The following is a 27,286-nucleotide window of genomic DNA, read 5'->3' on the forward strand; positions in this document are numbered from 1 at the left end:
GCACAGAAGAGACCACGGGGAGCAGATATCTCAGCTTCTTTTTCTTTTGGTTTCAGCTGGTGAACGGCCTCGACAGACCCAGGTACATTTGCGAGACCGAGGTCATGGAGGAAGTAAACGTGGCCAGCGCCACTCCGGTGGAGTACACTCCTCCGGGGAATCATACCAATAAAAACGCCAACGGGAACATCATCACACTCACCCTCAAGAATAACCACCTTATCGTGGAAACGGAGGAGCGAGCAGTGAGTATATTAGACATAATCAACGACAGAATTGCAAATATTATGTCAAAGGGTTAGGTGTTATGGTATTTCGGAGAATACTGGTCGATTCGCGGGATTCTGTCGACGTTAATGTTGCATCGATCCAAATTATTTCGCGGTTGAAGTACCGGGGCGGGGAGGATTCCATTTTGTTGACGGATAAAGGATTTCTTCCGCTGATCCAATTACACGCAATTCATTGATAATTGGAAGGTTGCATCATTAGCGATCCGCACGGCAGAATAGACAAAACCAATTGCAAGGTGCATTTCATGGTTCGCGTAATAATGGAAATGTATGTTAATCCTCGTGGAAGGTGAAGCTGATCGAAACTAGGGACAAAAGGCCCTAGTTAATTAATTTTGGAAGAGAAACAAAATGCGGCAAGATTTCGATTTTCCGAACAATATCGGCTAGCAAAAGAATATGAATGTGAATTTTAAATATACCTCAGGTATATTTTTGCTGATTATTAATTAAATATCCTGTAATTTTTGTGTAGATTTTAACTAATAACGGTAGTCGAGTCTCATTACGATAATAATGAAATTTTAAAACGTGTATCGTATTATACGTAACATATTCGTAAAATATTTTTGTGAACCTGTACATGTAACAATGTGCAACGCGTTATTATATTTCATGCAGTTACGGTTTGACAAAGATGACAACGTTCCGTTTGATTACTCGAGTCTTTTATAATTAATTGATTCAGGCAAATCGAGGTCATAGTATTAATTTGTAAAAATCGATGAACGACGGTTTGTTCAAGGAGCTACGTAAGCTTCCGCAACAAACGGATAGTCGGTGTCTGAAATGGTTCTCCGGAGAATCTAACGAACATCGATTGATCCCTTTACAGCTGGCTGTTGCAGAACTCGGTCGATCTTCGAAGATACGAGGAAACAAAGCTTTCCGATTCGTCTGCTGGTAACGTGTAAAGTCTTTGGAACCGAGTAATCGGCATCCCATGTACAATAAAGGCGCAACAGGTGCGGAAAGGTGGACAAATTGACAAATTGACATGTCGGCCGGAGAAAACCAGCCGATAGCTCGTTGCCTTAAACTAATTGACCCGATCGCCAAGCACACGCGTGTTCGTTTCTATCAAGATTCGCGAATTCCTATCTTTTATCTCGTAATAAAAACATCGAGCGATCCGCGATTCCTGCGAATCGATCAGTGTACAGTACGTCGGTTTATCACATTTTTCTGTGTCGTACCCACGCGATGTAAAGCGTTAACGGTTAACCGAATGCCGGATCAGTGCCATACAGGATTAATATTTCTCTTTGTTCGAGCGAGTCGGCCACGACATCGTGAAATCGATCCGCCAGCCGGAGATTCGCGCAGCTGGGTCAGCCGGTGGCTCCTCTTTGACAGGGATAACAGGCTCGCAATTATCGGGATTCGTACGGCCCTGTAAGGTCGAAGGTTACCAGGCAATTTCGCCTCCGCCTATCGTCCTACTTACCGGCTCAGACTTATCCGTGGAAACTCATCTTGCCAGGGATTCGCCAAATCCGCTGGGTCAGAGCTTCGACTATCTTTACTCCCCTTACCTGGATATCTGTGTAATTTCATCGAAACACCGTTTGCTAGATACACGTAATCCCAGCTGGATATTTACAGGATGACCAGTTGCGAATCAGTTTCATTTTGAAAGTATTTCATCTGGTGGATCGAATCGATCGAAACGAATCGGAGAAGCGTGGACGGTGTCGACGTCGATGGACAAATTTTTTCCGAGATTCAGTTCTGTCCTTTCTTCTCGATTCCCTGTCCGTGGCCATCTTTAGGTCGTAACCCTCTTTCTTTCCTCCCAGACGGCACGAATACACGAGCAAAGTGCGCGCAACCTAAGCCGTCGAAAGCGATCGAACAACGAAAGGGCGTGGATCCGAATCTGTGGATCTCATGATCGAATCCCTAAATCCGTGATAAGTCTTTTCGTAACATGCACACGGACAGCAAGTCCGTTAATCGACAGATAAACGAAATTAACTCGCCGAGACTGGGGACATGTACCTACATGAAATCCGAACGTTCGTGCTTCCGCAACGATAAAAAGATACGATCGAACGGTATCGGTGAAGAGAATGGGAAGATTATCACTGCGGATACTTCAAGGGTATTATCGACGATAAACCGGTGAAACGTTTCGTTTTCACTTGGCAAATGCAAGGGTCAGAAATCTGATCCTCTGGCAAACAAGTTAGAAGGAAAGACTTTTTGGGGTTGGCCAGTGACGTCGCGGTAGGAACGAGACGTCTATTGTCAGACTAAGGCAGTAAGAATCGATACGTTGCCAACAATATCAGCTTTACGTTCGACAAAGCAGCAGCTACTTTGAGAAAAAACACCGGATAGACTAAACAAACGAACAAACAGACAGATCCGTTGTGCTGTTGGTTATTTCAGCCACGACAAGCGCCTTAGCGCGCTTCCTCTTTAAAGGAATGTAAAAACCATGCGATGCGTTTGTTCGTGGATCGGGACAAATAGGAGGGGGACAGGAAACGAAAAAGGGTTCAAGGGGTGGATGCTCGGGATACTTCGACGTAATACTTGGCCTGGCGCCAAGTCGCGGTGTTCACCCTCGGTCCCGTGGAATACCCTCAGAATTCGAGAAATACTCACACTATCGAGGCTACGAGTGCCGTGTCTTTTGACTGAAGCGCGTTTTCGAAGGCCATCCAGTTCGTTGCCTTCTTTCACATTATATCGAATGTCATCACGCCGGGTAGAACGATCGGATTGACCTTTTAAAATATCACATACTTTATTGCCTCGATAATATTATTCAAATATTTTATTCTATTCATTTCTCACGAATAGAAACAGTAACGTAAGAGGGGAAGAAGGAGCGCAAATAAATTCTAACATAACACGCAAACTAACGATGAATTATTAATTAGAAGCGACGCTTAACATGTTTTCGTGAATCACTTATTAATTTCTAACAAAAATATATTTCTTGTGGCACAAATAAACAAGTTACTCAATACTTCTGAACGACGGTGTATGTGAAGAAATATGACGTCAACGAACTTTCGTGAAGTACAAAAATATATAGATACTGCGCAGTTGATTTACCAACGAACTCGTCTTCTTTAAATTTTTCTTTTTGATCTGGGTCAATCTATTCACCGAGTTCCGCGCAGTTTCCCCGTAAAAAGGAAACTCTTCGTTTTCTCCAGCCATCTAAGAACTAAATGCATCCTTAAAGAGGTGCACCGTGACCCGGCTTGCATCGTCGCCAAAGGTATTTGAACTTTATTCGACAAATTAACTGTCGCGTACGTACCTTAGCGTATACCTCGTTGAATCGTCCCGTTGTATTACCATCACGAGTCTACAGAGTTTCCACGAAGATGCAATTGCATCTAAAGTTTAGACGTATTCAAGACCCTGATACGGTTATTGGACCCTGGAATGTCTCCATTTGCTTTGCCATTGCCATTTGCCCTGTTCAACGTTATGCTCGAAATGTTATTGAATTTCTTTCGTTAAACTCGATCGAAACTTTGCAATTAACAGCGCGTCCTGCGATTGTTCCCGATAACGTTTCCATCGTGCTTTCGTTTAATTCGTCGATTTTTAATTACTTCCCCTGACGAGAAAAATAATTAGTTTCAATTAACGCCGCTCGCGTTGATCTCGCTCGAGAGATATAAAAAAATTTGGGTTATAAAAGGTTATTAACTAGCAGCCGATGTATAAATAGCAGGTAGAAGGGACACGAACTACGCGTCATCCGTTTAGTAGAGCATCCGGGATCAGTAACGCGTGATCGGTAATCTCGCACCCTATTATGCATCGATTAATTTATTACGTGGAAGATTAAATTCTCGGCGAAGCGTTCCCCTTGTGATCTCAATACATATTTATACGTGCAACATCGTAATGAAATAATATCGTCGATGATATACTTCCACCAGTCCGACGCCTTTAGTTTCCTTGCTAAAAACATATTCGTCGCTGAATTTCCATTTCAAACACGCAACTGCGTGTTCTCCGTTCTCTTTCGGAATAAACAGGAAGTTTGCGCGAACGCTCGATGGATCGTAAAATACGATCTTTGATAATCGTGGCAAAGCGAAATCAGAGTTGTACTAGGTCGGGAACTTACGGTGACAGAGCGTAAGTTACCCTCGAGTCCTCGCCAGTGTTCGCGAGTTACTCGGAAGCGGAAGCGTGCAAATCCCTGAATTACGGCTGTTTCTAGCCACTTTGCTTTTCGAAAACGGCCCTAGCTGCTCGGAGTTCCACCTTTCTACCTGAGATTTCGAGAGATCCTTTTAAAGTGGAACGAATGGCGACGTCGTCCCATTTTCCTTTTCACGTGGCACGCCCCTCCTTGTTCTCAAACACGTCCCTCCTATACAAGGTGTGCCACTAAATGTAGTGTAATCAGCAGCAAGATTCTACGGAAAAGAACAAATCGAGAGCATGAAATATATTTGTTTCTTCTCGATGAAATCGAATTTGGAAATTTGTTTGTATAAACTCGCTCGATTACTGACTGTGTACGAGGAAATAAATAATCGGTAGAAGGTTATCTTACACACAAAAATGGTCGAAAAACGCGGAATAAAATGTCCCCTTTAAGACCTCGTTTCGTATGAATGCTCTATATAAACGAAACCACGAACAAAATTTATGTAGCAACCGATAATAAGAAATATGTTCGCGGTAAACGTCCTGTAATTTCTACATAGTACGTATATCGTCGGATTGCTCGAAAGTTGACCGATATGATCATGACGATCGATGTTCCGTTGTAGTACTAATGAAATTTCACGATACTTTGTATGAAAGTTGCCTATGGTAAGCCGTGAAAACATTTCGCAGGTCACTGTATATGTCTTCCTAATTGCTCCCTCGGTGGATCCTTAGGATTCCAGTACTTACTGTCACGCGTCATCGGGAAACTTACGTGGCGTCTCTGGTGGACGATTCGTTGGTGGATCTGTCGCGTAGGGTCTGAGCTGACGGAGTCGATTTCTGACGCGAGTCACCACTTTGCCGAGGGCTGGTGAAAAACTACGTGATTCGGGAGCCGGTTATACGATGCCTCTGGGAGCAAGTTTCCCGAGGAATCGAGAAATAGAAGCCACTTTGCGTCTCCTCTTACCCTTGCGCGTCTCTTTGTCCTTTTCAAAGGGGCAGGACAAAGGTGTTATCGGTACGACCGATTCCTTCCTTTTGCTGAAACTCTCAGAAGTTTCTCGAAGAACGCCCGCGAGGCAAATGCGACGTGATACGTGGCTAAAAGGCTCGCCGCTTTGGTTCGATGGAACCGCCCCCTCCACCTTTTAAATTAACCACCTCGAGATGACGGGTAACCGTAACTCCCTGATAGGGAACGTATCTGCCAGATTCCGGTTACTTTAGAAGCCACGGAGCAGAATCTGGGTCAAACTTTGACATGCTTTACACACTTTTGGTTAATTAGAATTTATCACGCGTCGAAGTAATTCGTTGCCCAGGGATTCGGTAATTGGATCGCTCGGCTGAAACTTTAGACAGCGTAACCGCGAAATCAAAGGCGTCACGCGTCTCCAAATGGCAGCCCTGTTCTCAACGACACGAACCTACATAGAAAGCTTATCGATCGCGAACCATCGTCGATGGAATGGCTAAGGTTGTTGCGCGGATAGAACATTGTTTTCTTGGAATAGCTCGTAGGAATAAAACGATACGTTGCTCCTGTAACAATTTATGTATCGTAAAAGCAAAATCATATCAACGATACCGTACTTTTTCGGTTACGAGAGTTGGATAGTCGAAGGCGTACCAGCTAGCGAGAACAAACTGTAAAGTTTTCGATGTTGAGTTCGAAGATGCGTTTCCTCTCTGGCATTGCCGATAATTCGGAAGGCGTGAGCGACGTGCCCCGCGGGGAAACGTTGCTTGCGATGCCCAGAGTCGTGAACGAAACACAGAGAAATGCGTCGGGATAGGAGAGACTGGAAACAATAGGGAGAACTAATTCTGCGGTCCGTTGACTCGAGTAACTCCGATCGCGGTTGCATTTATCCGCGGCCGACGGCCATGGTAGACTACTAAAGTAAACTAGAAACATCATCTAGGAAATTCATACAGTGGAAATTAATTTCCTAGTTCTGACGTGAATACGCTACGGTGCCTTTGTTGGATATCGGAATCATTCGTTTCGCTTGTCAACGGCGAGTTGCTTCGCATTACTCGATTGTAATCAGAATCATAATTAATATCTCGCGTATGTATATTCAAATCGTTCGAGTCAATTCTTTCGCATAAAATGTCGGATAATTTGGATTCTGATATTGATTTGAACTCCGCGACGTCGGCGTAACGATTCTCTTGCTTTCAGAATTATGGCAATATTTTAAAGTCGTTTATAGAAGAAAGGACTACGTTTGTCGTAAATGCTCGCGACTATGTTTACCACTATACGGCTATAAATGCGTCAGTATGCATGAAACGCGAGCGTCAGTCGCTCGTGAGAAATCCTTTTATAGAATATAATATCTAAACGCAGATCGAGAGAACCGTTCAACGTGTTCTTATTCTTGGCGATTCGTTTCTTTGTCGTCTTGAATAGATAACCGAAGTAAAGCAGCTGATGATGCATCGAGCTCGTAATTGCGGGGTGCTTTGAGCCGCACAGCCTGATCATGTTGCACCGTTGAAACGGCAGTAAAAGGTCGAGGTGAGATTGCGAAGCAGGCAAAACGAACCCCGCTAATGACACGATCATTCGTCAAACGATCTGGCCCCTTCCGCCCTTCCGTTTCACCCTACAAGCGAATTCAACGACCCTACCGTTGATTAATACTTTGCCACGTATTTATTCCTCGTTTCTTTCTTTTTTTACGAGACGGGGCAATAAACGTTTTCTTTTCGCTGGCGTAGAAGCCGTATACGCGCGGTTTGATGAAAACTGCCGCGGGAAGAAGTTAATGAAGCTCGCTCGTCTGCGCGTTTTAGGTGACGGTGGAGGATAATAAAAATCGCAGGTACCAAGATAACGGCTGCTCGTTCGTTGTCGAAGTGCAACCCAGCTATCAGAGCGAGGAAACCGAGACTAACAAAGGATCCACCGATGACATGACCGCCAGCGTTACCGATCAGCAGGCTCTGGTCCACAGAGAAGAAATTCCAGAAGATAAAGCGCCAGGTACGTTGCTTTCATAATACAACCATGTTATCGTACGCGATAAAGAAACGTACAGTCGCTGCAAAAAGTATTCGCACACCATTATATCCATTATAAGTTGTAACGTCTGATGTTACAATTTATAACGTTTAAACGCTAGTCGATTAAATCCAGATATATTAAATTTCGTATCATTCGTACGACTATGAAAATTCAGTAGTATAAAGATAGAAAATATAGAGTCGGATGGAAAATCGTTTCGCCGCAGAACATTAGGATATGTGCAAATATATTTTGTAGCCCCTGTAGACAAAGAATGTTTAAAGAAAAGGAAAGTTTTGTAAAGAAATATTTAGTAAAAAGTATGCCTGTATGATGCAGGGTTCGAGAACGCAAGATTATTCGGTAGCACGAATACAGGATTGTCGCAGTCGGACCTCTCGATCTCTAGCCAGGGCTCGGTTAATCCCAGCTATCGTTATGGAAATCAAGTGGAATACGATGCGGGCCATCTGGGTTACCCGATGTACGGGGGTAGTTACGAGTCCGATACGTTATCTCGGAAACTCGAGGGAGGGTCGAAATGGGTGGAATTTGATAAGTCGCCGGACACCGAAAAGGCATTACTGAGCGCGTCGAAAACGTCTAGTATGGAGAAGGATGCAGAGGAAAGCGTAAGTGACGATTTTAAGCGAGAAAAGGAAGATCGTGATGGAACATTGTGTTTCTTCCTTCCAGCCATCGATAACGGGAAAACAGAACAATCTGGACGTTTCCCAGGGTTCCGGAGGATCGATGGACCAGCAGGATTCAACGGATGCCAGTATTTCCACAGACACGGTTCGCTCGAATCCCAACCTCCAAGTGAATGGCGCCACCCCGAATAAACTGGAGATTATGGAGCAGAAAGCGCTGAGCAACGACTTTGGAAAATCAGAGATCAACAAACCCGTGATAACCGGAGCGTTGTTAAAGGACGACGTCCAAGAAGACACTTTTCAGGAACAGCAACGGAAGCTGGGTAACGGCACCCTAACACCGGAGCACAAGGAAGGCAGGCCGAAGAATCAGAAGCCAGAAAGCTGCACCTTTGTGCCGAGTCATAAGCGCAGCGGAAGCATTCCACCGCGACTGATCGAGGAGACCCTGGAATTAGACCTGGAGCCCAAGAAGTCGTTGGACATTTACAGTCAGATCAAGACCAGCACTAAAAGCATACTCCCAGGATTAAGTCCGAAGTTTGAGCTTCTACAAAACGAAGTAAGTCCAATCGAAGAAAAAGAAAGTTAATGGAGATAATGGTGTGCTGCGCCTTTATCGTAAAACATCTCAAAGCATAACATCGAACCATCGAACGAGCATCGAGAGACGTCCATTGCCCATTCGAGGACCATGGACAAAGGAGGTCGAGTCTCGCGTCGAACGTGACGCGTCAAAGTCGAAGCTCGTCCGCGTGATAACCATTTTCTACAAAAATTTCGACGTCTAGAGAAATTTCCTTCTGAGTATTCGCACAGAGCCAAATCAAAACAACGGCTACGGGTGGTCGCGAATCTTATTTGGTATCGGAGAACAACGCTTCCACCCTCGTCGAGAACGATTTTTATTTAACGAAAAGTCCAACAGAAAGTCATTGTAGATATCTCATCAACGCCAAAACTCGCCGACGTCTCATCGGGGACGTTCCAGGAGATTTTAGCAGAGGCTTTCAGAAAAGTACCACGGTATCAATGAGACAGCCGAGCCATCAGGTATTCCCAGCTCGCTGTAACGGTGTCGCTCGAAGAACTCACACAGCAGCAAAAAGGGGATCGGTCAGAGGCAGAGCGATAAAAAGATGTCGCGTCTGGGTTTACCTACGATAAAATCATCGAGGGAGAAAATCACGGCGACGGATCGATGAGGACTGGAGCACGGTGGAAGTTGATAGAGTGACCAGGGCAAATTGGTCGTATCCAAGGGAAACTGTGCTTCATAGGTCGCTGCCGGCAGAGGCGCTTGGAATTGACAATATATCCTAATGACTCTCCAGTTTCCAGCCCTTAACTCATCGCTCTCCCACCGGTCTTCCTCTCCCCCTCTCTCTCTCTCTCTCTCTTGTCCGTTTCCTTCTTCAATTCTCCCCCTCTGTTCTCTCCGCGCGCACCATAAACCCTGCCCGCCCGTTAAATTTACCAAAGCGAGGATCTGCGAACCGCGGAGAACAATCGTCGACTAACGAACTCGACGCGCCGCTGCCGCGATTCCGCGTCCGTGGCTCTGTGTGCGCGCCAACCGCAACCGCATCGGGTAATAGAGCACCGCAGTTGTCCGCGACGCATACTGCAAACAGTTGTCCGCTCGCTGCATCGTCGAGAAACGCGTTACACCTGGTGGAATTGTTTTTCTAAAAGGGTCCTTGTCTCGTATCGCGTGTATTCTTATCACGAGACGAAAAGCGTGTCGTTTGGTTGAAAGGGATAATCACGTTCGGAGCATGGGGGGACCATAGAATTGAATAGACAAACGCGAGGGGTGCGTTTCGATATTTAAAAACGTTGCCGGGTAATTGTCAAAGACAGAAAACCGTCCTGGGTGGCAGTGATTTGCTAAATACACGCCAGTTATATCCCTCTTCCTGCGCCATCCGTCTGCTTGTCTGACCACGCACGACTTTCTCCCCTGCAGAGTCTCATCGCGCGGCTCGAAGCGTCGATATCCGAGTAAAGTTTTGAAAGTCTCCTCATCGAGCCGATCGAGAGAATCTTCGAGCGAATTTCATGACATTCTAACGCGAGTACATGTACTCGAGAAGAGGACCGTATCACAGAACGAATACATATGTCGAATTTTGTAAACCATTCTAAGAGTTATACCGCCAGATTCCGTTGGACTAAAACAATTTTACAAACGAACCAGATTTGTTAAGAATTTTCTATTGTCCGAGAACATACGTACGAAATAGAAGATAATTAAGCATCGTAAGTGGAACGCTATTAAGTGTCCAGATTGGTAGATGTTAAGATTTCGAGCATAGTCTTCGAGTTTCGATAAAGTATCGTGTCTAAGAATTCTCTATCGGCATTTTGTATCGTAGTTTCTTAAGTTCAAAGAAAAGTAAAAAGGATCATCGAGATGCGTGCGATTTATGGCCTTTTAAGTTAGCGGACGAGGACTTTGTTTTTAAATATTCCAAATATTTTCGATTATTCACGTAGAAACGGGGTTGAAAGTTAGAGTTCGAAGATGTCAGGATTAAATTCTTCTGAAACGTCGATATTGAAATTTCTAGACATTGGTACGTTTCGAATCTCGGGGACGATGCTCGTTTTAGTAGATCTTGTACGCAAGATTTTACTTGGAAGTAATCAGAACCAGTAAACGCTCCTAAGTACACTGTATCGGTGAATCATACTTAAGTTAAACACGAGGTTCGCGACTCGAGGAAGTCGAAAAGAGGCTTAAAGATTAACGTTACGTGGATTCTAGTGCCAAAATAGTTCCTTAAGGTTTCTCGAGGGCAACTCGATGAACGTATGCCAAACGACTATACTCGATGATCTTATTATTACCTGTACGTTTCGAGCAAATGCTGCGTTACCAATATTTCAGATTTTATACGCTTCCGTTACATAGTGCGAACGTTGTTGTTAATATGGTGCTATTGCGTATGGATCTATGCGACGAGGATGTAGCTTGCTGATTTTCTCTTTAGTCATTGCGCTCCTACGTCCTCGTTTCTTCGTTCGTCGCGCCTCATTGGCACTCGCGCGCCACTACATTTCCGGTGAGAATCGACGTCCCCCTAAACTGTACTTTGAAAGTGAGAATTTTCGTCATTTTCGGAGGATACTATTTGATTAACACTCGACCAATTGCAACACTCTTACGTTCATATAATCGATATAATCGTACAATTAATATCGATATAGTATTCGTACTTCTTTCAAATAAAAATTAAAAGTCACAGGTCCAGAATCCGTGAATGAATATCACTTTGAAAAATGACGAAACTCTGTTTCTAAGATGCATCTGTGCTTCTTACACTTGAAGCCATTATCGAGCCCGAGCCGATAAAAGCGAATAACACGAAACATCCCCCCATCGAAAAGTATTCACCGGTCCACGTAAGATAATAGTGTGTAGCACATATTTAGCGATTAAGTACCATAACTTAAAGATTTAATCATACTCACACACGATCCCCGAACAGAATCGATTCGTTTCACGACTCCTACGTACTCCTATGCCCGCCGAGTCTCTCTCGCTTTTACATCGCTAACGAAGTAAGTCTAGTTTTCTGGTTTAGTGAATCTCGTGTGGCTGTTACTAGATGGTATTAGAGGTCTAACTGTGGACAACTATAAATTTTATATAAGACCTGAATGTCTCGCGTATTTCTAGAAATATTCACACCGCAAGTAGCTGGTCGCATAGCGGTTGATCGACCGATTATTTAGGTCGCCCTCGCGCCGATTTCGACCGCTCTAAAAGCGTCCTCTGTGTGTGTGTGTCTGTGTGTGAAAGATGGGTCGCGTCAAAGGGAAAACACGAATCTCCAAGGTATAGAAGGTATTGGACGCTTGAAAATCGACGCGAGGTCAAGTTTATAAGGGAAAATCCATTCTCCATTCTCCGTTCTTCGACGTAATGCTCTGATGTTCTATCGCATCGCGCATCATCATTTCGCAAGGATACTTTAGAGATAATTACTCGTAGAGACTCGTCAAGAAGTAATTATAAAGACTTAATTAACGATTAAGCGAGACGCGGATCTCCGAGATCCCGACACACAACCGTTCCATATGATCAATTAAAGTCGAATCGTAATAATTAAGCAGCGAATGGTGACAGAGATCAGTTAGCTAAAAAAAAAAAAAAACAAAAAACAAAAAAAGAAAAAAAAAACACTTGGGCTTGGATGATATTGAGCTTTCGATTCATGAATTTTCAGTCCTTTCTCGTTCGTATGAGTTTCCAGCACCGCTCCTATCTTCGTTTAATCCTCTGGCCCCTTCCTCGGGGGTGGATCGAAATAAAGTCCGAAAGGAACATTGTCCATCGTGCTGCATATTTGTACGCTGAAAACACATATGTAAGTCCTTTAGAACGAACGCGTGGACGGACATTCGTTTTCGCTAAAGTACCACATTGTATATGTCAATTTATTTTGCAAAATAAACCATTGGACACGAACCCTGAGTCATCGTGAGTTTGCGTGGCAAGTTAATTGATCGACCATTTCAGTTCAAGTATTTCCGTGCTTTATTTCAACAAATGTTGTTAAAGTGGAATTAATTTTACAATTTCGTTCTATCGAAATACTTACTACTTATTTCTCGATTTAATATTATGCACGATGTTTGTCTGCGATTAGCCACAGAAGATAACACCGCGTCGGTAACGCGTAACCGATAAAAATCGATCGTAACGGGTGCGCATCCCCAAAGGCAGTACGAACCATCGACCAACCTAGTAGCAGCTCTGCAGCCGAGGGTTGAACTGTTTTACTCGTTGCACCCTCGACGCTACGCGCCACCTACCAATGGAAAAGCTCGGGGGTTAAAAGCGAACGCCTCGACTGATAAAACGTTGCACGGGGGCGGAAGAGAGTTAAAGGAGGAGGATCGAAGCGCGAGGCTGGCGGCGCCAACGGTGAATCTGGCGAAACGTAAAATATCACTGAATTATACATGCGCGTTTTTAATTCGGTAATCAATAGTAAAAACCGCTAATATATCCCCACCATTTTTCCGCTATTTAGAATTCACCAATGCCCATCTGCCGACAACCCTTTCCGATCGCGTGTGGGAGGAGCCGCCAAATACTGGCTCTCTATTCTCGCGGTCGATCGGGGGATTTCGAAGGTACAATTTTTTTTTCTTTTAATGCGTCAAACGAGATAACGAGCGAAATGATGATTCGAAGCACGGAAGACCTGCGTATCGACGCGAGATATAATCGCTCGATATTGGCGACAGAGACAAAAAGAAATTGCTAGTGAACGATACGCGAGTTTGCTCGTTAACAAAGGCGTAAGGAACAGCGGCATATGAAAATTTCAAACGGCATCGATAATGGCCGTTTATTCGATAATTTTTCCAAGGCGAGGCCAATTACTTCGTGAAAGACACGAAGTGAGCGGTACCGGAGAGCAATAGGCAGAGGTACGCAGAAGGCATACGTGCGCGCGACCATAATTGCTGTTTATTAAAGACGATTGCAAAAACGAGGCAGGTGTTTGTAGCAGAGAGCGAGAGACAGGATGGGTGAACTGTGGAAAGTCTATAGCAGCAGCCGCGAGAGTTCTCCGGGTGGTTTTGTCGTAACCAGAGTCGGGACCTTCGCGCTAATTTCCATATCTTTTTGCATTTTCATTCTCGCTAAGACGATTTCACGAGAAACGCGTTGGCACGGTGGGAAGAGCCAGCGGCTTCGTTCGTTTATCGGGTACGTACGATGGGCCGAAACGACCGAAACGGGCGTATGCCGAAGGAAAAATCGGCCCACTTGCGAGCAACGATCTCGCCTGGCCAGCGGCCGACGAACTCGCGACGAACTTTCACACCGACGTCCCACCATCCGCGAGGTTGACGCAGGCCGCGAATGGAGCGAAACGGGACTGCCCACCGACGCACGGCACCGCGCTCTTGGCCAATTATTTTTACCCGTGAAATCGAATTATCGGGCGCGGCGATTAACGCGGATTTAATCGCACCACTCGTGTCGTCCTTTCGACGACCGGCCGAAGGAGGACGGAGAGAACGGGATGGCAGTCGGGATGGACAAAGACGGAAGGAAACGCGGGAGATAGAAAATAGAAGGAAAAAGGGGTGGCCGCAGGGCGGGAGCGTTCATATCTACGCGTGGGTGACAAGAGAGCGAGGCTAAACAGGAGGTTAAGGGTGAGCGGGACAGCGGGCGGAGAGAACGAGCGAGAGAAGAGAAGGATACAGCGAGTCGAACGCAGAGGGAAGAGACACGGAGGTGGGCCAGAGAGGACGACGAGCAGAAAGAAAGAGAAAGAAGAGGAGCGCGGGGCGACGGAGGGCAGAGAAGGGTGCGCTTGAGCGTCGGTACAGATACGGCATTATGAAAACACGAATGTACTTTTAAATCAATACCACCATCGCATTGTAGGGAGTGCGCTGGTGGGGGCGGCACGCTCGCATCCCGGAATACAGGAGAAGAGAAGAGAAGAGAAGAGAAGAGGAAGGAGGAAGAGAGAGAGGAAGGAAGGTCGGTGGCGCTGCCGCGGGAATCGGCAGAGGAGCGAAGGGGTGTGATAAAAGGATAGGCACCGACCAAGAGGGAGGCGGCAGGAGATGGTCGCGAGGGGTGCCGGAGAAACGATTCAGCCGGGTGAAAAGTATGAGCACCGGTTACGGCACTGCTCAGCCTCGTAACGAGAACGACGCGCGTTGCACTTGCCGTGAGAATGGCTTTTGACAGCGCGATCCGTCCTTGTCGACGCTTTGGAAGCGTCGCTGCCGCGGGACGGTTCGTTGTTAATCGTCGTTTGCCCACCGACGCAAGCATTCGCCACGTCATCCTTGGCGAAACAACACCGAACGCGGCAACGTGCCCAGAAGCGAAACGGGAACGACATTCGGGATCGCATCGCTCGTTCCCATCGATCGTTCTTCTCCGTTGAAACCGAATACGGAACTGGGACGGCAGTCAGTCGCGGTAGAACTCGAAATCGATTTAATTCGGTCAGCTGGATTTTGATCGATGCGCGACAGAGAAAGTATCGGGGGATTATTAAAAAATAGACGGGAAAAATGGAATAAAAAACAGAGGGAGGGAAAAAAACGAAAAAAAAGCGCGCCGAGCGACGGAGGTTGCTTCCCACGCGGTGCACGGACAAACGCGAACAAATTGGCAGAGAGGAATATTTATTTTCAATAATATCGATGTCGCGATTCTCGATGTACATTTCGTAACCGTTTTAATACATCAACGACCGGCCAATTTATACGCGACACGAAATTAGAGTTTACGTTAATTATTTTAATTGGTTTTGCTAATTAAGCACGACCATTACGTAGAACCGGACAATGGTCACAAAACGGACATATTATTTGCTAAACACATTATCGTTGTCGATTGGCACGCCAAAGTGATGGGTTCAGTCAGCTGGCAGTCGATTAGCCATCAGCCTGTTACTTGGATAATTACGTTGATTAGAAGCTTCCTTCTTTACTCCACGATTAATTTCCCGGCGTACGTCCTAACGATGTAGAAAATGTACGTCGAGACCAACGAAATTTGTCTACAAAGAATCCAACGAGCGACCAGCAGCTGTTCGTATTATTCAACTTAGATTCGCGTTTCGTAGATGGATACGACACCTGATCGAAATCGAACAAAAGAATTCCATTGAGCCACCCTCTCGTCGTCGATCCCCTTGTTTACAAACAGGACACACAAGGTCGCCGATCTTGAGGGAACGGAATAACTGTCGTTCAAGCGGCTGTCCTCTCCACCCTTCGACCAAATTCCTTCGCTCTCGTTCGGGGTGGAAGGGTGCAACGGAACCGTCTGTGTTCGCCGGATGTGTCGACCGGGGGTGGGTTTTCCGATACGTAACCATCGGCGTCGCTGGCAACCCCATCGCTCGTCGACGTCCTCTCGCAGCTTCTTATCCGATGGCGGACACACTCTCCGTCGCGTGTGTTCGTCTTCGTGCTGGTAAACATACGAGGCCGTGTGCCTCACGGACACAGACTCGCGGCATGGACAACCGCACGCTCGCACACACGGTCGCACGTGGAAAGGATGATGAAAGCGTGCTCGGCCACCTGTATGCTTTAACCGTGGATCGAACCTTACCTGTTACTCGTCCGGCGCACCGAGGTAGTCGGCCCGAGGCCCTCGACCGGGGATTTCCGTTTCCGGTTAAAGACACCACTTACCCCGATTATTCTCTCCTCGGTGGATCCGTTTTTCCCGTTCCGGGATAACGACGAGACCGTAACGAAACTCGAATTCGACGACGAAACGTTACGCAGCAGGTCGAATCGAAAACGAAGAAGTCGAGGAGAAGAAAAGATTCGTCGACCTATCATATCGGACGTTCTTTTACCTGCATTTGTCAGCGTGTGCTATTGGAAAGGCGATTAGCGGGACGGAACAGAAATAGCATCGTCACGCTTTGGTAGCCGATCTTTTGTACGTACGATGCTCGCGACCAATACGTATGCTCGTGTTGAGTCTATCGGAAGTAATCAATTTGATCCGAGTTTCTTTGTCTGATCGTCTTTCGAGCTATCTGTTACACGTAGGAATAGGAGGAAGATCTGAGAAGGAAGAACAGTGGAGGAGAAGAAGAGGCAAGATCGAGAGAAAGTATTTCTGCCAGAACGAAGCAATTTGACTAACAAATCGGATCACCGACGTGCCGCTGGAAAACGTTTCGATTTAACGAATGGGTCGCCGTTACGCGAGTACAACAGGTACACCGATTATCCTTCCGTGATTCCGGGACCGTTTCGCGGCTCCGGAATCGAGGCGGTTTGTCCTCTCTTCGATCGCGTGTATGCAATAATATTTCGCGTTATACGCACCGCGGCTACAGCGGGATTAAATCCGCCGCTCACGGTCGCTGCCAAACGGATTTTAACGAAATTCCGCAGCGAAAGCGACGCGGTGAGAAAAAAAAGGAGCAACGCGAGAGCGCGCAGAGGGAAAAAAAACAACAAACAGGAAAAAAAGGACGGAGAGCGGAGCGCTGTGTATGTAGAGAGAACGTCGGTGAAATCACGCGACGATCGAGAGAAAGTGTATCGATACGAGGCACTATTTCGAAGCAGTTTTCAGGGTTCGAGGGACGCGGCGGCTGATGAGGGTGGCGGTGTTCCTGGCGGGGTCCCCGGGCACGTGGTGCTACTATTGATTTTAATTTTAGTGAAAGAGGTGGAAAAATTAGAAGGGTGGCACGAGGAGGGCTGACACACGGGAGGAAGGAAAAGGGAGGGTGAGTAGGAGTCGGAGCAAGCGAGAGATACACGTCGAGGGAGAGAATACGAAGAGGCGAACGACACAGGGTGAAAAAGGAGAGACGAGAGCCCGCGCGAGGGACCGAAAGAGAGAGAGAAACACAACGTCGGGTGAGAGCATCGCTGAACAGTTTCGCTTTCATTTCCCTCTTTAGCCGAAGGCAAAGGTAGTCGCTTCGAGGGTGGGAGGGATCCCGATGCCCGAGGGAAGGCAAAGCAAGGCAAGGCAAGGCGAGGCAAGGCAAGGCAAGGAAAGAGGGTGAAATCGTATCACTGAAGGATGAGAGAGTTAGAGCACTATGAAAGAAAGAGAGACAGAGAGAGAGAGATAGATAGAGAGAGCTGCGAATAGAAGGTCGAAGAAAGATACCGGAACTCGGTTAGAAAAAGAGAAGCCGAGGCTAAAAGGAGGGTGGTACTATTGAATGAGAGGGTGGGACGGTGCAGGGCTCGCGAAAAAGAGGAGAACATACCCTCGACTGTGTAAAACACAGAGGTTCGCGGTGCCGAAGCGAGTTTGTATTTAAAAAACGGCCTCTCTTCCTCCCTTTCTCCTTCCTTCCTTGTCCCATTCCCTTCTTTTCTAGCACCCCCTTCTGCGCTCCTTGCCCTGCTCGAATCTTCTCGGCATGCCCTTACCCCTTTCACCCCACGTGCTTCTATTCGTCAGCAACCGAGGACGACCTCCGCGATAATTCTCGTCGCGCGCTGGTCGGTCCTCGCGCGTGAGTTTTCTTTCTTTCTCCCTTCTATTTTTTTTTCTCCTTTCCTCTACTTCCTTCTTTCCTTCTCTTTTTCTTCCTTTTTTTTTTTGCTATTTTCCACTGACAGCAACCGCGTGCGCGCGGCGTGCCGCGGATCACGGACAAATGCGTACTTTACGCGTACACGCGCTTCCACGTCGAGGAACGAGAAAGCGAGAGTGAGAGCGGAGGGTAGTGCGAGAGGGAGCGAGAGCGCGGGCGCGTGAGAGGGTGAAGGATGAGTTCCTTTGTGGCCGCCTAGATTAAAGGCAGACGCTGATGGGCCGTCAAAGGAAACTATTAGCGTAGAAGGTAATGCAATATTTTTTCCCTCCCCGCAGGCTGGATTTCTCCGAGAGTAGGCGACGCTCTCCCGAGGAGAAACGACGAGATGTGCGCCTACACGTACGCGTGTATATTGGCCGAACGAACGTGGTGAGAGATGGTGGCGTTTTTTAAGGCTCTCTCGCTCCTTTTCTCGTCGGAACAGGCATAGCGGCCGAGGAATTTTTCTCCGCTAGCGCCGCTTGCTATTTATTAACATCCGATTAATAATGGCTTTACGCATCGGAACTCGTTCGAACGAACGAACGAACGAGTCGCGACGGATAATTAATATCATTATGCCCTGTGAAACACAAAGAGCGGAGTTACGACATTTAATTAACAATATTACGAATCGCAGGATGGTGAGCGGGAGCGGGGGGGGGGGGTGGTTGGGATGGGCGGTTGGGTGGTCGGACGGGTGGGCAGCGGCGAGGGGATATAAAGAGAAACAACGGTGTGTTTTTCCTGGCGATAGGCGAGCCAGGTATGATCGAGGGGGTGGAAACGGGGGTCCGCCTGTATAACCGGCGTGTCGAGGGCGGCTGAGGGGCACCGAGGGGGCAAAGAAGAGCGACAAAAAATTGACTTTGCCAAAAGCCGGCATCGGTCGTGATCGTTCTCATTGGCCGGCAGCGAAAAAATCCCATCGAATCAGCGGACGAGGTGAGATTTGCAATTAAAACGCGGGATGGTATACCACGGGCGGAGGGTGACGGAGGGTGGCGGCGAGCCGGGGCTGTTAAGCGGGAAGGGGTAGGCGGATACCGCCGACCGAAAGGGCGCAATAAATGTACGCATTGCGCAGAATTAGTTGATTAAAATATAAAAGAAGAGCGGTGGGGATGGAGGAGGGTTCGGCACGGGCGGGGTGGCGCGGCGGGAGGGGTGGCGGATAGGCGCCAGAAGGAGAAATCTCTTTTCCCCTCTCGCTTTTGCTCCTCTTCTCTCTGGACCGGCAACAGCGGGGAGAAGGTAGAACGCGCCGGAGAGAAAGAGAAAGAACAAGACTAGGCGGGAGAGCGCAGCAGCCCGGGAAAAGAAATAATCTGCGAGCTGTATTGACGTTTCTAGTCTAACTCTGATTGAATTATGCATGAGCACACCGAGATGCCGAGAGCTACCCTTCTCTTTTCCTCCCTACGCGCATAATTTTCTCCCTGCGTACAGAAATATAATGTACGCGTACACCTACGTGCACAGGATCGTCTAAAAAAAGGACTCTGCCAACACCGGGTGCGTGTAATGTTCGCGAAAATCGTCGAAGCGGCGGTACTCGATTATACCTATAGCTTTCAGAAAATAAAAAAAAAAAAAAAAAAAAAACAGAGAGAGGAAAAATGTCGGCTACGTGGGTAGAGGTTTCTTCGTCGAATTTGGTTCTAGTCGCGTCTCATCTCTTTCGTTCTGCAAACTTTTCCATTGCCCGTCGAATATCATACGGTCGCGTAATTTATACACGCATAGATCGCCGATGATCCTACACACGCGCGCATCGGGCGCAACAATACCCGTCGAATGACATTCGTTATCATCGGTTGCCATCCCCGGCGTCCGTCCGATATCGCGAAACGATCGGAATCGCAGTAACACTCGCGCCAATTTTTTTCCTCCTTTGCCAAAGTTGAGTTATGGGTATACGCGAAACGTCGTAGCCTTTGATTTACGGGGAACGCTTTCAATCGGAGTCGCGGTAAGATCGACGACGCGGCGTCCATGAGAGGACGAGCCACTCGTAGGTTCCCCGACACGCGTCGGTTCGCGTGCCTTTGAAAATGCCAGAGGGAAAAGCGGCACCGATATGAGCAAGCAACGAATATACGCATCGTGCTCTACCACCGGTACGAGTTGAAAAAAAAGTTGAAGCCTCTTAGCTACCCCTGGCAACTTCGTCGCCTGCCTGCCTGCCTGCCTGCCTGCCTGCGTCACCCCTTCGACGTTCTTTCACCGTAGCAGTCTCGAGTAATGCATATATATATATATATTTCTTTTTTTTCGCGTTTCTCTAACTAATTTTCCAAGAATGCCGGTGTGTTTGCGCTGCTTGGAATCTTACGGAAACAGCTTCTTTCCTTTCTCGAGCGGTATGCCTTCTATTTTCACTGTTTTCACGGAAGTTACGCGAACGTCCATACCCGACGAGCACCGTACCGGCTATCGTATATTCTTCGACGAGAATACTCGTACGTTGTAACCGTGGACGATTTATGCAGGAAATCTGCCGCGAGGGATCGCGCGAACGAAGAAGGGGTGTCGTTAGAAAAATATTTTTCTTGCCGAGAATCGTTCGATCGTCGCAGGCGACCGTCCATCGTATTTTCTAGTCGTCCGCCCATCGAAACGCGTGTCTCCTTCGCACGCACAGGAAAGGAAAGCTCGAGGTTCCGCTATTAATAGATAAATCCAGGCCAGGGGAGAAACGCAACGCGTTCGACGGTCATCGATGCGTGCAAGAAGGGAAGGGTAGAAAGCGGTTCACGGTATCGGGAAGGGTTGGTTCGCGGTGCGTGTATCTCGCGTAGGTGCGTAAAGAAACGCGCGAAAATCTTGTCGACCGGTGTCATCGACATCTCCGTCCCGGGAGAGATCCTTTTTACACCCGATTGGAAAAGGATCCGATGAACGGTAATACCACGAACCATCAGTCAACCAACGCAACGTGCCGTAAGTTGCGCGCGAAACCGGCGACAGATTATCGATAATCACGAGATGCGTTCTTTCGTGAAAACCGGCAGCGGTTTTCGTTTCTTTCGGCTGTAAGGACAACCGAAGAAACTCGATCTAAAGGCTTATCCACGGAATTATGCTTCTTTCGAAAAATTCCCGATTTTCCGAAAGGTTAAAGCGAAAACGCTCGGTGACCGCTTTAGTAAATTCGATTCATCGATTGGTCGGACGAACGTAAGGATTAACCGGCTATTTCAGATGCTCGAAGCGTCGTGTTGTCCGATATTGGACCGCCGCCGCTTATCGCGTAGATATTGCGTCGATGCCGAGCGAACGCAATTAATAGTCGTTTTCCTTGGTTTAATTTATTAATCGAATATTTACGACAAGCCCGACAACCGAGCACCGGCGTATGCGTGGCAATGGCAGCAGGGTAAGGGGAGAGGGAACGCAATTATCATAGAAACAGAAAGACCTCTCCTCCGTGTTTGTTTAACTGTCGAGATAATTATGAAATGCATTCGTTGTTACGGCAAAATAACGATAGGTATATACTTTCTACGGTAATGCGACTAATTATTATAAATGGTCATGTTAATTTATAAACGAAATTCATCGAATTACGCGAACGCCGGAGGCTTCGGAGGGGGCGAGGAGGTGGCACGAGAAGGTAAAGGGTGGTGGTCGGAACTAGCGCGATAGGCAGTCGGGGTGAAACGCGTCAAATGGAAATGCATGTTTTTTGCCGCTTTAGTAAAATCAGGGGTGCAGGAATTACGTCTCTCTGATGCTCAGCGCGCGAGTTTTATTATGCATTTACACACTTATACAGCCAGTGTAACTACGCATCGCTCTCTGGCAAGCCAACCCGCGACAGGGGCTGGCTGCCAGAGGGATGTTGAATCTCCCACCATCGTGGTCCAGGTACATCCCCACCAGCCGACCGCCGATGAGGGAGTTTCGCGTCTAGTACTAAAAACGAGGATCGATACTAAAATGCTTTAAACTCCTGAATTTTATATCCGACCGAGAGTTGCCAGGCCTAACGCGCTCCACCCTGCCGGTTCTCCGTTTTTTCCCCATTCGGTTCAAGGACAGCCGAAACACGCGTCTCCTCGATGCCGTAGCGCCCCAAAGGCGATCATCCTCGCGAACATCCGTCCGAAGCGATCCATGATTTTTATCGAATCGTTCGAACCCGGGTTTCGTTGCGAACGTTTTCCGACGAATCGATTCGTTGCCACCCTTCCTTGGTTTTTCTTTATTTGCTTTATAGAGTATCGGTTTCGAGGATTTCCTATCGTTGTTTGTCCTACTCGTTCTCAACAAGGAGCTACGAGCGTCGGAGTTGGAGTCAGCTGCTCGAAGGGTGACTTCCGCTTAGAAGAAAGAACAGGGAACAGAGTTGGTGTCGTTAATCGTCGGCCTATTTTCTTAGCTCGACGAAGGAACAGAAGGGGAAGGAAGAAAGATTTTTCAACGACAAGCGCCACGAAGGCCCACGAGCAACGATTCTCGACTCGTGGGTGGGCACTCGAGAGAGGTCCAAAGGGCTGCCGAATGTCTGCCACCAGTTCGCTACGCAACTTTCCTCCCTTGCTTGGCAAGGCGACCCTATAGCATCGAGCGTGGAGAACGCAAGAAGAAAGTAGAAGGAAGAAACCGAAAGGCGTGCCGTGCGAGAAAGGGAAAGAGAGAGGAGGAAGAACGAGGGTTGTGGAGACGACGCGGGGGCGAAGCGCCCCTTGTTTCATTCCGCTTTTTAATAAGGACCTCGTTTGGAACTCTAGGCTTTAAATAGATCAATACCTACGTACTTCATCCCTGGCAACGAACCCATCCCGCTCCCGCTCGTTCCAGCCCCCTAGCCACCCTTTTTACCCCGCGTTCAACTTCTCTCTTTCTCGCTTTTCCACTCTCTTCCTCTGCCCGTCCTGCTCTCTTTCTCTTTTCGCTCGCTCTCTTTCCTCTACTCTTCGCTCTCTAGTTCCCCTTTACCTCTCGCGTCGTTCAGCTCTGTCCTTCCTCGCTCTCGTAACTCTCTCTCTCCCTTTCTTCCACGGGTTCGTCGCGTGTTCCACCCCACCGTATCCCTTGCCCTACAACTCATCCGCGACGAACCTACACCCTTTTTCGCGATTCCCCTCCGACCACCCTCGAGCGGACGCGTATCCGTTTGCAAACGTAGCCTACGCACGAGCTCGTCCCGCGTATCCGTACGCGCGCCTGCCTATTAGTATGTACGGTTCACCGTACGCTCGGTGTCTCTCCGCAAAACACCCTTTTTCGCCGCGTCGCTGCCGATAGTGGCACCGCTGCTTGCCTACCAGCGTCCTGCTTTTTCCCTTTTTCTACGCTTTTTTCCTTCCTCCTTCGTCGTTTTATTTTTCCTTTTTTTTTCTTTTTTCGCTACTACCCCTCGCCGTCCGTTGCCAACCTTCCTCGCGCCCCTCGACCACCCTCCAGCCTCGTTCTCGGGCTCTCTGCGTGAATGGGCGAAATGTAGGTAGGAGCCCGTTTTCGCTTTCTATACGGCACCCGGCGAAAACGAGAGTCACGTACGCTCCGGAGTACCGACGCCGGTAGCATCACGCACCGACACACGTGGTCGACCAACCTCTCACCTTTCCACCCCCGTTCTCCCCTATCGCCAACCGGCCGTCCGTTTATCTAACTGTTTCTCTATTAATCCCACTGCATGACATAACTTTAGTCATTGAATTTACATGATATTTATCGCAATTCTGTTCTTTTCTCTATAAAGAACTAATTTACAGTGAACGCATTTGCCTACGAGAATCTATTGCCTTGACGGACGTGGAGCTTTCTTTTTTTTTACGAAAAAGACTATCGTAGATCCGTGGTGGAAATGCGTATGGAAGTCGGTCAGCGCGTGTACACGGCGCGAGCAGGCGATTCGCGAGTCGGTGAAAGCGGAAGACGGTGAAAGAGAAACGCGCAGAATTTTGAAGGTTGGCAGGGAGGCCTCAGGGTAGAGGACGGAAGGCAAACGCATAGTAAATAGCCAGAATGATTGATCGGCCGCCTCTAAACGCGAGGGTCAGCTATGATCGTGGCGTTTGTACGCCCGTTATCAGGCAATTAGTAGTCGAGCCGGCTCTTAATCTAACCAATTCGCTGCTCCGCGGCCCGAGTACGTTATCCTCGTATAGTTTGATATCCGAGATACACGCGGCGCGTATTTTTCGTTACGCGGAGTTTCGGTCGCAACGATAAATCCATTTTTTCACCGACAATATGGAATGGCGAGCGCACGCCGTTTCACCAGACACATTTTATTAATTTTAACGGGCCGTCGTTGATTCGAGAGGCATACATACGGGACACGGACTGAAAATCATTAATTGTTGCTGCCGCCAATTCGTGTAAGTGATCGGTTCAATAAATATGTTTCAATTAATTAAAGCGAAATCAAGTTTGGTCCATCGAACTTTTCACGATTCGAAAACGGTCCGCTCGAAATCGTCGCGACAGGGTCAAATGGCAGATGAAGGGGTCTCCCGTGGCACGCCGACCGTTTCCAGCATATGTTCCGACCGTTTATCCGAGCGTTGAAGGCGAGTCACGTAATTCCGTGGCCGATGAGGCGGACGCCGGGATGGTGACCGGGATTGGTCGTGCGATTTGTATTTTTTTAGGGTCAAAGGGGAACGGTGATGGGCGAGAGAGAGAGAACCAGAAGGGTGTTGAATTCTCTCCCGATCGCTCCCTATTTTTCTCTCTCTTTTTTCACGGACGTTCGGCCCGGAAAGGGTGATTTGTCGACCTGACCTCGGGAACCGTGAGAGCGTCCTTGACCTATCGACGTCGACGCGCGACGTCGCCCACCCGAAAGCTATTCGGTTTCTCCTTTCTTTACGATCGCTTCGACGAAACGTCGTTTCGATCGACGAATATCGTGCGGCCAGAAATCGAGGCGAGAAAAGAGAAGAAACCTAGCGATTTCCACGGTGTTTTCGCATCAGTCGTTCGCGTGAACCGCGAAACCGGAAGCGACCGAAGGACCGTGGAACAAGTATCGTTGAGAAGGCGATGTTGTCGTTATCGTTGTCAGGGATGACGGCGTGCTTGCCAAGCCAGCAGTCAGTCAACCGGGCAGCCAGTGCGCGAACGGAGTCGAACCGAGACGAGAGGAGACGAGACGAGACGAGACGAGGCGAGACGAGGCGAGCCAGGGCGTGCATACATCCATGGGCCGTATAATTTCCGCGGGTCGCCGCAAAATCAATAAAAGAAACATTACATCGGCGGCTGGCAGTACTGAGCTTGGCAGCGGCCATGGGATTGGATGGGGAAAACGAGATGGGAATGGGTCGCGCAAGCGTTGCTAGAAACTCTGACAGCGGCACGGGGCTCCACTGGCTCGACCGTTCGACCATCGAAAGAGGAAAAAGGAAAGGGAAAGAAGAACCGGAGGAGTTGGAACAGCAGCAGCGGCAGCAGCCGCCGCGGCAGCGGCTTCACCAGGAGGAGGAGGCGGCGGCGCAGAAGGAGGAGGAAAGGAAAGCAGCCGGAGGAAAGCAGTGAGTCTTATGAAATATGGCCTCCTTACGAAGGAGTCTGTACTCGCTCTCCTGGGCTAGGGAGCGGCTGTGAGGGGATACAGGGAACAGAGTACGCCGAGAGAAGAAGACGAATATCAGGCACGATGAGAAACAGGAAAGAAAGAGTGTGAGAGAGAGAGAGAGAGAGAGAGAAGACCAAGGAAACGAACTTTAAACGAATATCTTGGTTAGCGTGCTCTAACACGATCTCTTCTACGAATTAATTCGCTGTTAGATTATACGATTTCGAAAGTTGAATCTCGAAAAATGTTTTCTACCAGTTGTTCTTTCCAAATATATTTCTCCTTCTCGTCGGATAAGACGAGACACGTATATCGGAATTTTGTTTGATCTCGTAAAGAGAGTAACATGCACGGTGGCTGGTTAAGTCACGCTTTATTATTCCAGAAATATCTAGGCTAGTATTGTTCGAGGGTAGACAACGGTCTCTGGCGTCCCGTTGGCAGCGGCAAAGGCAAGCCGCTATTATTCCGATTGCGAGCAACAAGGTGCACCACTTGTGGCTCGAGCGGCAAACGAAACACCTACGTCAGTATCGGTTCCCCGAGCAAAGCCGAGCAAACGGGGTGGGTCTAAGGCTGGGGTAGGTTGCTCGACGATACAACGAGCTCGAGTAGCAACGTACAATCGAACGAGTTGGTCGATAGAACGAGGAGACGAGTGTAAGAGCAGCGCGAATGCCGGGGATACCGGACAGAGGAAATGAGAAACCCGCCCTTTCGAAGGCCAGACAAAAGGAAAAAGCAAGGGGAGAGGAGTTTGTCCGTCACTCAGCGCGGATATTTATCGAACAACTTGATTTCTTGCACAGGATCGATCCTTCCACGCGTTGTCATCGAAACTCGAAAGGATTTTGAAAAAGTTAAGGGTGCGCTTTATCCGCTCTCGAAAAGAGTGCTCTTCCTGCACTTACTCGATACCGAGTGACAAGTGTAATTGCACAGACGTTATCGTTCGTTCAGTGCACTTGTCTAAGAGAACGATTCTCTTCGGTATCAAAGCTACACTTGCGACTCTACCAGTGCTGACTTTCCATTCTATCAGAGTTTCTACGAAGAATGCGTTTTTTTTTTTTTGCCTATAGACTCTTGGACGATGTTTGCCTATACTCGAAGTCTAGGGTCTAGCCCCGTCTATCGATTTCCCTGTACAATTTCGCACACGAACTGTCGGCTATATTCGAGGTGCGACAGGTTCGAGCAACCGACTCGTTTCCATAAGCTTACGACGTCCGCTTATCGGGCTTTATATCCGCGGTCGAATCTCGGATAACGCCCGACTCGCGTGTAGAGGTTGGTTTTCTACCGGTATACGCGCGTTCTTGGTGGCGTGTGTGCGGCAATTAGCGTGTACCAGTGGTCAACACCGGGTCTTCGATGCTCAGCGACGACGTTTTATCGGTCCTTTTCTCCGCCCCGCAAACCAATAAATCCTTTGTCGGAAACGGAAATATTCGACGCGCACTTTTCAAGGCGTCGCTTTAGAATTTTCGCTTGATATTCACCCGGTGGCGACACGATTTTAAATTCACGCTGAAAGTATCACGCGTCGAATTTGCGAATAGTTACATATTTTA

The 27,286-nt window shown here is 47.9% G+C and overlaps 1 protein-coding gene across 1 annotated transcript in view; it reads left to right on the forward strand.

The window, feature by feature from the left end:
- The window catches only part of LOC126922705 (uncharacterized), a 56,464-nt gene extending 43,873 nt beyond the window's left edge, over positions 1–12,591 (forward strand). Inside the window, exons 4-7 of the mRNA XM_050735545.1 lie at positions 57–245; positions 7,242–7,431; positions 7,792–8,084; positions 8,149–12,591. Of these exons, the coding sequence (XP_050591502.1) occupies positions 57–245; positions 7,242–7,431; positions 7,792–8,084; positions 8,149–8,700 (1,224 nt within the window). The 3' untranslated portion in view covers positions 8,701–12,591. The remainder of the gene's footprint in view (positions 1–56; positions 246–7,241; positions 7,432–7,791; positions 8,085–8,148) is intronic.
- Positions 12,592–27,286: the final 14,695 nt, after the last annotated feature.

This window comes from Bombus affinis, chromosome 12, assembly GCF_024516045.1.
Source record: "Bombus affinis isolate iyBomAffi1 chromosome 12, iyBomAffi1.2, whole genome shotgun sequence".
Classification (NCBI taxonomy): domain Eukaryota; kingdom Metazoa; phylum Arthropoda; class Insecta; order Hymenoptera; family Apidae; genus Bombus; species Bombus affinis.